Below are 12,777 nucleotides of genomic sequence, written 5' to 3'. Positions count from 1 at the left end.
ATTGCTCTCTTATACCCTATAGTCCTGTTGAGCCACTCTCTAGCCTTCGAAGATCTATGGAACAGGGTCAGCCAGAATCTCTGAGCTCCCATAGCTATCTGGTCCCATTGCTTTGTCCACTTTCAATTCTGCACAAACCCTCTCTTCTGGAAATGGTGTGGTATCTTCCTCAATACTCTATGTAACCCTGTTAACAATTGTCAGTTTTTCTTCAGTCGCAGAGGAGAAGTGGGCTAGTGGTCAGAATAAATGGGCTGAGAGCCAGGGAAGCCAGGGGTTCAAATTCTATTTCTGCCACTGTTTGTGACCATAGGCAAGTCACTTTCTCAGAGGACAAGCAGGAAACAGGATGCTGTCAACTGGCTGAGCCCAGATTGGAACCTATTCAAACTTTGTACTCTTGAAATGCTCTGGGCATGTGTGGGATTTCCTGCATCAGTGGAGTGTGCACAGGCCCCCACCTCCGTTCTGCTTTTTTATACAGAGCTAATAGTCATCTTATTGGTGCTATGGAGGAGAATTAGGTTTTCTTCTACTCCTTTTTTTTGGGGGGGGGGCAGTAAAATCATTTTTTCAGTCATAGGTGCCTTTCTTTTGCAGTCCCTCTTCTGTTAGTAAATAGGCTGGGGGTTGTTTTTTTTTTTGTCAGTTTCCTTTTGTTTTTGGCATCTGCTCAGTTTGAGGCCTAGGGGTTTAAAGAGTTTAAATGGCCATTTTAATTTATACCACCTTTAAATTCGTTACAGCTATTTTTTGTCAGATGATCCAAAAGGAACCCAAAGCCAGTGGCTTCAGCAAGTGCACTCAGTGGAGCCATATGATGTCTACCATGGATCCATACAATATGTGCATGGTGTGCTTGGGCTATAGACATGACCCAGTATGGCATGTTCTTATGTTCTTATCTCTGGTTGTAGCTCTTGCCATAAGATGAGACTCGGAGATCATCGAACCATGGAGAAGCTCTTTGGCTCCTATATTAAACCATACCCTTTGATTACCACTGGAGTTCAGATGATCACCTCCCTGAATATTAAACACTTCTCCATTTGTACATATCAGTCCAACGTCACCTCCTGCACGTGTTATGTACCATTTTGTCTGAGGAAAGTTCCTTGAAGGAAGTTCAGCATCTTTCTACTTCTAATTCTGCAGATGGGATGGCCTGATGAACATCCAGCAAATTACAATCTCCCACCAGCTACACTTTCCCCTTCATTATTCTAACTTTATTTTTAAATAGTTAAAGTAATATCTATTTTTATGACATCTGTTTTAGCAAAATTCGAGTCTTCTGTTGTTCACCACCTGAGGATATACCTAGTTAGAGTTTATCATATGAGGCACTTCTGTACTTTCTAAATCTCATAGATCTTATCTTACTACTTTCTAGATAATAGGAAGGAAGAATATTCATACCAGGAGCAACTCTATCTTCCATAGGCAGAGCAGCCAACAAGTAGCACCATTTAGGGATTGATTTGGAGAAGATGAGGTTTAAAATGACCAATATAAATTGGAGTAAATGCAGTGGTTCTTCAGATGTTTTCATCATTTAAGGCCTGATTCACTAAGTTTAGTAAATCAGACTCTTGGTCTGAGATTCTTACTTCAAGAAAAATTTCATGAACAGATCCATGGCATCTCAAATAGGATAAAATCTTCATTTTTTCACCTTCACCAAGGACTAGAAAGTGCTAATGGCACCATAGGAGACCTTGGTGAAATCTTGTTAGAACATGTGAGACCCGAAAATCTCACTCTGGCTTATATAAAACCAACTTTATAGTGAGAAAGAGGATCTCCAGAATTCATTCCCATAGTAACAATTAGAACCCTAGATGTTCTAGAATTGAATAATAATTGAGGCTTGTTTTAATCACAATAGTCAGACAGTAGGGGATTTGCTACATTTAGCCAAGCTTAGTCTGATTAAGTATGCTTTTATTTCTGCTGAGGGTAGAAAATTAAGGTTAAAGTGTATACTTATTTTGATGGTTTTCACAAACAAGGAATGGAGTTATCCTTTGTCATGACAGAATATGGAGGCTCCTTCTTGCATGGGTAAGATGAAAGTTCCAGCTCTGGAGAGGGTGAGTGTGTGAGTGAGTGACTGACTGACAGTGTACCTGCCTGTCATCATAGCTTTGTTTCCAGACAGAGGGGGTGCTAAGCACATAGACTGTCCCTATGGAGACTGCTCCCCAGCTGAATTTGTTTAACTTCTAATGGCAACAGACAGGCTTAGCTAGGAAAATGTTTGGGACCCTGCAGTGAAGTCTTATGAAAACATCTTTTCCTGTGTCTGATAGGATGTCGGGAGCCCTGAGAATCTGGCACATCACAGTTTAAATAGGTGAGGAAGAGCTTGATTACTAAATATTTTGGCTGCCATATCGCTGAAGACTGGTAAATTTGACTTTTGCATTTATACATTAATGTAGTCAGGTAAACCTTTCATAGCCATAAGGTTTTATGTATGTCCTGAATTGTGAACCATGAAACAACAAGGGAATTAGTATAATTCAGCTTTTGACCTTCTCTTCCCAATAAGTAGAATTAAAAAAAAAAATTTAAAAAATGGCCATGTAGAACACTTTCTTGTGGGACAGGGGACAGAGAATTGATATGTCATTTTTAATTCTGGAGTTCTCCAATGTATTTTTTCAAAGCTGAGTCTTCAGTGTGTTCTGCTACACCTAGATGTCTTGCATTGTCCTTAATGGTGCCCCTTTAATATATTACGTACTTTGAGAACAATATTTCTGGGAAAGCAATAGGAAAACATTTTCTGTTTCCCTTGGTATTTATTTGTTGCAACAGTCGCTTATGTATGTGAGATCCATGTTTTGGAAGAACACAAATTTTCAATATAGCATGATAAAACAAAAACTTAATTAGCAATGCCTTCATTATTATTTATTTTATTTTATCTAAAAACTTTTCTATACCGTTGCTAAGTTAAATACCATCGCAACGGTTTACATGTAGGCACATATTTAATGTAGGTAAAAGCGTACAATAGTACATTCTAACAGGTGCCGTCAAAGGTTCGGTTACAATAAATCATTAGACATAGTCATTTAGCAAAGTAGTTCATGACCAATTGTACCAAGGTACGTACACGGGTAGTTTTATCACACATAGTATTATAGTTATGCTTATTGTTTAGAGTTCATATACTAATCTACTGTAAAGTTCTAAGTACTGTGTGTCGGTGCCTTTCTGTCTTTTCCTGAATAATTTTTCTCTATTCTCTTGTCTCTTTGTAAAATGCTTGTTTAAAAAGCCATGTTTTTAAACTTTTCTTGAATGCCTTGAGATCACTTTGTAGCCTGATCTCTGGAGGCATTGTGTTCCAGATTATGGGTCCTGCTAGTGATAGGGCTCTTTCTCTCACTTGTGTCAGTCTTGCTGTTTTAACTGATGGAATGGTTAGGAGTGCTTTATTTGCTGATCGGAGGTTCCTGTGTGGAGTGTGTACCCGTAATGCTGTGTTTAGCCAATCTGATTTCTCATCATAAATTAGTTTGTGAATGATACATAGGGTTTTATATTTAATTCTGTGTTCAATTGGTAGCCAATGTAGCTCTGCTAGGTAGCTCTGCTAGGGTAAATATAATATCAGAATAATGGAGGAAGAAAATATAAATTGTGAGGCCAGCTCTATGCCCTCAACAAAACTGAGGTCTGTCCATTGGAGCCTGCAGAGTTCTACCGGTAATGTAATATAGATATGATGTGCTCCGATCTGAGGAAAAGGCCAATGGCTACGCCATTTGGCCTGTAAACAAATCACATTGCCAGTGCACTGGCACAAGAAAAGTGGGAAAGAGAAAACTAGAAAAAAATATATATCATAAAATATTGTAGCGATCGACTAGTAACTGGTCCCACTGTTTGGACATGTGCTAAAGGTAGGAGTGACTCTTATTTTATAATGAACTGCTAATATGATGTAACCGCTTAATACTATATATATGGTGGTGTTTTTGATATAGTAGTAAAGGTAGGAGTGAAGCATACTATTTTGTTACAGAATCCCCACTGGAGGCTGCTGCAGTGGCAGGCTCCTATCTGCTTAAGAATAAGCCGTCTCAAGGATCAGTAAAGGATTTTTCTGTTGGAGTTTGGAAAGAGCTGAATATTTTTGTGCTTCCCTCAGTTCTATTCTTTTTTGCTGAGTAAGCTAGAAAGCAAGACAACACATGCTGGTCCACACCCTGTGAGTGGTGGAGTGTGTTTCTCTTTCTGTTTTACTAGTTTCTAGAGATGTGAATCGGAACCAGAATTGGTTCGGATTTCAGTTCCGATTCACTTCTCTATCCCTGTTCAAAGTGGGATGAAACCCCTGCTGTGGTGACTGAGGCTAGGAAAAAAGAAAACTATATTTATGACTTTGCAATCACTGGTTGGATTGTGATATCTCTCTGAGTTTTGAGTATTTTTTAGCAGCAGTTGGTGAAGTTTTATTGCAGGAGGAAGTTTTCTACCCAGCCTTCTTCACCAAGAGCAGGGGGGGGGGAGAAGATTTTGTTTTTCCTGCTGTGTGATTTTTTTTTTTTTGGGGGGGGGGGGGAAATCTTTCAGCCTGAAAGATCCAGTATAAGATCTGAGAAGAGAATTGGGCATTTTAAGGATTTTATCTGTAGGCAAGACTGGGAGAACAGGACAGAAGAGTGGAGTTCTAGCAGTGGGCCACAGGTATTTTGGAAAGGGAGAACTGCCAGAGGTAAGATGAGCAAGTTGGAATGGAATCTCCTCTCTTCCAATGCCTTGGAAGAGAGGGGATTCTGGGACAAATATCAAGGGATGCAGAAACAGATTATGTTTGGAAATGGGAGTGTGTGACTGATCATGGATGTAAACAAACAAACGTATCACAGTAGACTTTTATTTTGTAACCCCCAACCTGCGAATCTGGTTTGTTTGGAAATTGGAAGATCTTAAGTACTGAGCTTACCCAGGTGGAGACTTTTGCACAGCACCTTGGCCCTAGAGATATGCCTTTCCCCAGCCCCATTTTGGAGAATCCATGCCAGGGTTTTGGTTCTGACTTGAGCCCTGTGGTACTGAGTGTGATTTCTATATTCCTAGCCAACACTAGACAGAGTGGCCAGTTTAGTGGCAATGTTATATATGGCCATACAGAACACCTGAGTTTGATTCCTTGGTAAAGTATTTGTTTTTCTAGTTTGAACTGGCCCTGGAGCGATGGCTTGGAGACCTACCTGTACAAGCCACTTGTCATGTAACCAATGCTGTCACAGTCCCCTCATGTCTGTACCATTTACTGAAAACACATAGCTGGAGAGGAAATAGAGAAAAGCATGTCTTATCTATGAGCCAACCATCACTGTAGAGGCTGGCCTTAAAATTTTCCATGAGAAGGTAACCCTTCTAAATAAATGCTCCGCAGACTGTCTTCTCACCATCCCAATTCAGATGCCAATGTATGGAATTCGACTACATAATCTGCCAAATGACATGGACCTTGTTTTAAATTGAGAATTTCTGTAGCTGCAGTAGATTGACGAGCCGGTTCATCAAAAATTTGTCTGAAAGTGTGGACAAATTGTTGTAAATTTCCAAGTAATAAATCTCCCCTCTCCCACAAGGAAGAGACCCATGCTAAGGCTCTGCCATCCAGTAAAGACTTAATATACGTTGTCTTTATTGAGCCATAGAAAATTGATTAGGCTGAAGAGCAAATCTCTTAAAACATTGATTCAAAAATCCATGACACTGTTTAACATCTCCTGCATAACAAGGTGGTGCTGACATTTGTATAGAAGTTGTTGAAATAGAAGCAAAATTTGAAGTAAGTGACGAACTGGATTCAGAAGAAGAAGAATTCTGACGATTTATTAAACATTCTATGGTTGCTGCTAAAAGATCTAGACCATGCTGTTGTTGCTGGATCCGTTGAGCCAAACCAGGAATGGCCTGAAGTCCTGACATATCCGCAGAGTCCATGGCCTTGGCAAACTGTTAAGTTCGTGGACTCTTAGTCTGATTAATTTGATTAAAAATAAGTCAACAGGCGGATCAAATAGCTTAGTCTTTAAACTAAACTGACCTTATCAGATACTAATACTGTAGTAGATTATAGTATAATCCAGAGGGTTATGAGAGTATGCTGAATCAGAAGTAAAACAAATATGAAACAATTACCCAATGTCTTTTCAAAAATAATGAATCCAAGGATGAGAAGTTGAACTGATCAAGCTTATGATTCACTTTAAACTTATTATTATTCTCTTTCTTAAAAAACAACATAGGTTCAAACTTTCTAACAATGTAAATACATGGCAAAAGACAGAGACAAGCAGAAGAGAATCGTTCACCGATGCTATCAGTTGCCAAGGCAACCTGAACGCTTCCCTTCAATACATAAATACAGCAGATCAATGACAATAAAAAGCAGCTCGAGCCCGCCTGTTTTCCCTCCGGAGACTCTTTCAAATGTCTTGAGTGCACGTGCGCATTCAGACCGACCACGTGATCAAAACCACACATGCGTGTGTCAAAATATCACGCACGCATGCGTGCGCACCCCGATGTCAGGCGTGGCGAAGTGAACGAGCCGCGGCGAGCCTCAAAATCCCCACCGTACCTCCCGACCGACATGCCAACCAACCAACTCGGCAGTGAGCTCCTCCCCGCGAGGCAATCGAAGAATAAGAACCCCAAACCCAGTACAGTCCAATCTTGGTGAAAGGTAAACTCATAACAGTATAATTCTAAAAATGAGTAGAAGCCAGGTCACATATTAGTTTTGTAAAAAGCAAGCAAAGAGTCTGACTTCTCAGGAAGTTATAAATAGGAAGCATTTTTTTCCATTATTTGTTGTAATCATTTATATGATACAAAACAAAGAAAATTAAAAACCACAATCAAGAAAAGAAAGGAAGTTGATTAGAATACACATCTTAGCAATGAACAAAGTCCACATCAGCAAACAGTAGCTTCCCAAAGAAAATAAAACAAGCAATATCATTACAATTTACTGGACCTATCTAAAATAAAAGTTTCCAAATGTGCAGAATCAAAGAAAATAAATTTATTCCCATGGTGCTCAACAAGCCATTTACAGGGGAAATTCAGAAAAAAATGTGACACTTATGGATAGAACCAGAGGTCTCAGATTTGCTACAGCTAAGACTTTTTTCTTGTCAGGAATATAATAAAAATTAGAGAGGGAAAGAACTTTATCAAAAGAAAATTGTAAAATATCAACCAATATTTCTTAAACAATTCTAAATTAGACAAGAGAAGAGTTTTAGGAAAATTCAATAGATGTAAATTCTTAGAACATAATCTATTTTCCATTTGTTCACACTTGTAATGAAGAGTCAAATCATCTAGAGGATTGTAATGATGCTGTAATATTGGCTTGAGCACCTAAGTTACTATCAATCTGTGCCAATCTAGCATCTACCTCCCTTTAATTTTGAAGATACGTCAGATGAAAATAAGCAAAGTTGTGAGATAGAATTGGAAACTGATGTCTCTCTTCGGGCAACTATCCTCCAGACATCTTTCAAGGTTATTTCAGATGGTTCTAGTGACATCAAACCCCCAGACTCAAGACTAGGAGATGGAATCGCAGAGAGAGAGTCTCAGTGGAGACAACATGACAATCAGTAACTTGCAGAGCACAAACTACCCCAGTCTCAGATGCCAAAGGTTCCACATTTCCACTCTGCCCAGCTGACAAAGGAGAAGGTATCTCCATGCTTGCAGATCTTCCAATACTGACCAAGGGATTAGCAGGAGGAGATCTTTCCTCTGGACTTACAGTTAACTTGTCCAATTCTGTGCAGTGGCGAATTGGACCTTATTACATGCTGATCCTCCCTTTGATGGGAGTTGAACTCTGGGAAGAAAAAAATTTACATTTCCTTTTCCTTCCCATATTACACATGCTTCAAAATCGACCATAAGGGGCATGCGGTTTAGGAGTACTGGTTGTGGCGCACTGCAGCTCGTGGCGTTAAGAAGACCCCAGAGAGTCAAATGACTTGGTCTCACAAATGGCCAGATGATGCTTGCAGCACTTCTGGGCAGGAACAGAAGACTGGGCAGGAACAGAAGATTGGGTAGGCTGCTGTCTGACGAACCTTCACTGCTCACCGTAATAAGAAGGCCAACCGATCTTCTGTTCCTGCCTGAGAGTACAACAGGCATCATCTGGCCACCTGTGAGTCTGCATCATCTGACCCTTTGAGGCCTTCTTAATGCAGCAATGAAGGTTCGTCGGACAGCAGCCTACCTGATCTTCTGTTCCTGCCCTGGAGTGCCACAGGGATCATCTGGCCACCTGTTGAGTCCAAGTCATCTGACCCCTTAGGAAGCATTTTTTTGATAAAGAAAAATATGCCTGGAATGTTTATTTTTCTGAGCAGGAAGTGTTCAATTTCACCCTTCTTACAAAATGGCTCCTTGTGGGACCTCATGTAGTTTCAAAAACACAGAAAAAAATTTGAAAGCAGCATTGCTTTCAAAATAAGTGAAACACCGTTTTATTAGCTATGAAAAAGAGAGACCACACACTCGGTCCTACACTGGCAGCCATTGTGGACTATGCAAGGAATTTTAGGAAAACAGATGTATCCTGGGTAGCTTGCCAAGGCAACCCCCACAACCTTCCCTGCTTTTCTCCATTCAGATGGCAGCAGCAGAACTGCACCCCCCCCCCCCCCCAACACACACACCCTACCCACCCTCCTTTTTTTTTTTCCTTTTAAACATGAACAGTTTTTGACATTAAGCAACCAGGGCATGTCTTTTGGGAGAAGTGGGAAAAGCAGGAGAAAAAAAATGCAGTTTTTTGGGTGGTAATTATAAGAATAAAAGTTCTTAACAGGATATTTTAAAGGAAAAACTATGCTCAAGGCAAACTAAGATGTTTTTGGTTTGTCTGCTATGAAAACCATTAGCATTTTTGCTTTATATCAAAAGAATGATATAAATACATGTATAATAAAACTACACTGTGTTTCAAGTAAAATCTGTCATGTGATGTATTAGACTCCATGATGTCAGTGGTCATTGCTGGACTATACAGTGTACGCAAGTCACAGCTAAAAGATGGACTCATCGTTATCTTCTTCTGATATGGTAAAGTACTTGCAGGCTCTGATATTGATCAGTGGTTGTTTGCTTTTTGTATAAAACAGGATCAGAATGCAGAGAAACACTGACATGGGCTGTTATCTGTCCGTACATATCTGAAAGAAAGGCAGTGCAAAAATTAATCTAGCAATGTAAGCGCTCTTAGTTTTATTTTTACGCTGCATTATAAAAAAAAACCAAGTGGTGGTTAGAGTTTTCATATGAAAGTAGGGGCCCACCTGTACTTCCCTACATTGTACAGTGTGTCTGATTTGTATGTTCTTTGTGGCCACAGTATATATTAGCCACTGGTTGCTGGTAGTCAAATATCTCTTGGCCTGCCGATGATAATTATCTGATGTGGGTAGCGCTACATTTTCAGGTTTCAAAAACACAGACCTGTACATGGCCATCCACACCAAATCCAGTGTTAAGTATTGAAAAGGTCTATATGTCTGTTTGCTATGTTCACGTCAACATCCCCCCTTCCTCCCAGTATTTCTTCTTCTTCTTCTTCTATGGCTAGCTCTCACCTGTTTTGTTTTTTTTTTTTGTTTTGTTTTTTTGCAATACAGCATAAAAATAAAACAGTGCTTACATTACTAGATTAATTTTTGCACTGCCTTTCTTTCAGATATGTTCTGACATGGGCTGTCATCAGCCTTTGTCCCTATTTCTCTGCGTTCTGATCTGGTTTTTACACAAAAAAACAACCGCTGATCAATATCAATGAATGATGTCACTCCTTCAAACATGGCTCCTCTCTTTGCTCTCTCCCAGTATAAAAAAAAAAAAAAGTCTGAGCTTGCTCGGGTGATGTTATTTCTGCTGCCTGCAGCATGGGTCAAACATGCTTTGTTTTGGTTTTACTGCACATGTGTGGCGTGCTTTATTTTATGGTCCCCTCCACAGTAGCCGTCATCTTGGATGTGAGTCAATTCCTGTCTCCAGGCATCCGCTGCCATCTTGAAAAATGTGCTTCCGGTACCAGTCTGCATCATCTACAAGGGGAATGTCTGAATGTAATATCATCAAAAAGTGACAAAATGGGGCAAGGTGTGGGTGTGGCTTAGATGGCTGTCAACAAAGGGGTGGGACTAGTGGCAGGAAAGTAATAGGGCTTAGACCTGAAGAAACACTGGCTGAGATGGGGGTCAGTGAACAAGGATTCAACCAGAAGTGGGTGGGGTGCCTGTGAAACCAAAGTTTGGACAAGTGTTGTACCCCTTATACTACTTCTATAGATAATTTAGCCCCATAGGGAAAATAAAATTCCTTATCAACTCAAATACAGGAATTAGCTTAATCCCCTGTAGTCTAACTTCTCATACCAATTATATTTTTTAAAAATTGCCTAATTTTGCTTTTGTCTTAGTTTCAACTTTCATTACTATCATCCTCTCCACTGACAAAGTATTCCCTAGTTTCAGTAGTCAACGTGAAGAATCTCTTCTGAACATTTGTTTTTCCCATAGCCTAAGAAGAAGCTCCTTGTTTTGTTTTTGCTGGGAATACCAATGTACTCTATAATCTGTCTGTAGGTTAAAATCACAATGTATTGTGTTTTTTTATTTAGTGTCTACTAGAAAGCTAAATTATATTATTGGGTCCAAGTTTTGGTCATACTCCAGGTTTTGAAATGAGGAAAAGAGCCAAGTGAACAGTTGTATATGTCCTGTCAGCCTTTGTGCACTTCTAGGACTGTCTGAACTGTCCTGCTGTTTTGGAATCCATCAGAAGTTACAATATGATTGAATGATGAATTGGGTTATTTTTTTTCTATCACATCTGACTTTTACTGAACATGTAAAAGCATATAAAATTGTTAAAATAAAACAAATATCAGAAGATCAAGTCAAATTATTATAATTTTTTATTTTTGCCACCCATTGGACGTACATTGGAAAAACAAGTTGTAACTTGCATAAATAAATAAGCACCCTTATGTTAGTGAGCAACCCTTGTACAAGTGCTGGAGAATGCAGGAGTCTGAAGAAACTGATTCTCCCTAACCATAGCAGCTTCATTAAAATTAATTGCAAAGTACCATGGCATTCAGGAAGCATGGGATCCCTAATGCAGTCAATGGGTGTAGGTTCAATAACTGTCTCCAACTCTCCCAGTTCCTTATTTTTCCCTATAGTACAAACATGAATTGCTAGAGTTTGTCATAACATACTGATGTATCATCATTATTTGTGTAATCCACATTTTCTCTAAATTCAAAGGAAGTTGGAGATGGTAGAGATAAGAACACCATGTCACTGGGCAAGATGCTATCAACAGAGTTGCTGTTAATTAAGACATGCTGGCAGTATCATCAGCATATAATTAAGGTCATCAGTTCAGGTGGGGAATAAGGAGTAACCTGTGTATATAATATACATTTCAAAGAAAATGTTTTCTGTTCCTTTACCTGTTGATAGGTGACACATGTGTTATGGCTGAAGCCAGCAAAATTTCTCTGGCTGAGAGAGAGTTCCTATATAAAGACAAAGAATTAGAAGCAACAGGATTTTCCCCTAAATCAACTCAAAAATTTATGCTTGAAGTTGCCCCTTGGATTGACACCAAACTTGAAGTTCAACGGAGGTTGAGGTCCCCTTGGGATAGCTACCAACCAACTTTGAAGTACCAAAACTGGCCCGTAATTACCAGTCTGCCATCATTATTCTCCCCAAGGCCCAACAAGCGTCATGGAAGCAGAATGTCACACAGATTTTCTACAAATCAACAAGGCAAAGACAAGCTTTTACCCAAAATCACAAGGAAGGCAACCCACTTTGAGACCCACTACCTGATACCAGCCCCCTCAAGAGTAACAGATTTCTCCTTCACAAAAATGTCTTCCAAATCTCTGGTCCTAGATGAGAAACTGAAAGTACAAGTGATCTCCCGGGCACTGAAAGAATTGGAAGAGTCCAATAAACTGAAATTGAAAAGAGAGTCTCACATTCCACTGTTAGACCATCTGGGAAATGTCTTACTTCCTAAAGATTTTAACAGGTAAGAGGTATCCTTGCTACTTTGTTTCAAATTCTGTCTACCTTTAAAGGGAAAGTACTATTACTAACAAAGTATAAAACAAGGAGTCGTGTGACTATTTCAGGATGCATAGTTTTTTTTATTAAATTGGGCACTAACCAATGGTAGGGCACCTTTAAAAAAAAAAAAAAAAAGTGCATTGAAACCACTGTGTGCTCTTACCTCACTGTACTTTCAGCTGAACTGAACTGGCCTTGATTGTTTCCCTATAGGAAGTAAGCAGAAATTCATTCGTTGGGATTGTCACTGGTACATGTACAGGGCCAGTGCAAGGTTTCTGTCTTCAAAATTTGGTACTCTTCAACCCCTGGGCCAATATTAGTGCTGATGATGATTCTTGTCCTCTCAGACCCTGCTGATGGTGTCTGATACAATCCCTATCTACTCCTAAACCATCTTCCCCCCCCCCCCCCCGCCCCACCTCTGAGGCCTCCCTTGCCAGGTCTTTACCACTGCTAACACACCTCCTCAGCTCTTCAGATACACACTCAGCAATCACACAGGTATCTGAATGCAGGGACTCTGAAACACTGCAGGCTCACAGTCCCTGCCATGATGTGGTCCTCTCTCCTCCTCCCTTACTGTGAAACTGTGCTGATGAGGGGAAGGAGGCAG

At 39.9% G+C, this 12,777-nt stretch overlaps 1 protein-coding gene across 4 annotated transcripts in view; it reads left to right on the top strand.

Moving 5' to 3' along the window:
• Positions 1 to 1,918: 1,918 nt before the first annotated feature.
• LOC115089493 overlaps positions 1,919 to 12,777 on the top strand; it is a 66,697-nt gene continuing 55,838 nt past the window's right edge. For 2 of the 4 annotated variants that reach the window (XM_029597576.1, XM_029597575.1), the window contains exons 1-2: positions 2,177 to 2,356; positions 11,544 to 12,123. In XM_029597576.1, the coding sequence (XP_029453436.1) occupies positions 11,558 to 12,123 (566 nt within the window). In that variant the 5' untranslated portion in view covers positions 2,177 to 2,356; positions 11,544 to 11,557. Of the gene's footprint in view, positions 2,065 to 2,176; positions 2,410 to 11,543; positions 12,124 to 12,777 lie in introns of those variants that run through there. The other 2 variants (XM_029597573.1, XM_029597574.1) reach the window with 2 other exon arrangements.

The sequence above is a fragment of the Rhinatrema bivittatum genome, chromosome 4, assembly GCF_901001135.1.
Source record: "Rhinatrema bivittatum chromosome 4, aRhiBiv1.1, whole genome shotgun sequence".
NCBI lineage: Eukaryota > Metazoa > Chordata > Amphibia > Gymnophiona > Rhinatrematidae > Rhinatrema > Rhinatrema bivittatum.
This window is presented reverse-complemented; position numbering and strand designations above follow the sequence as displayed.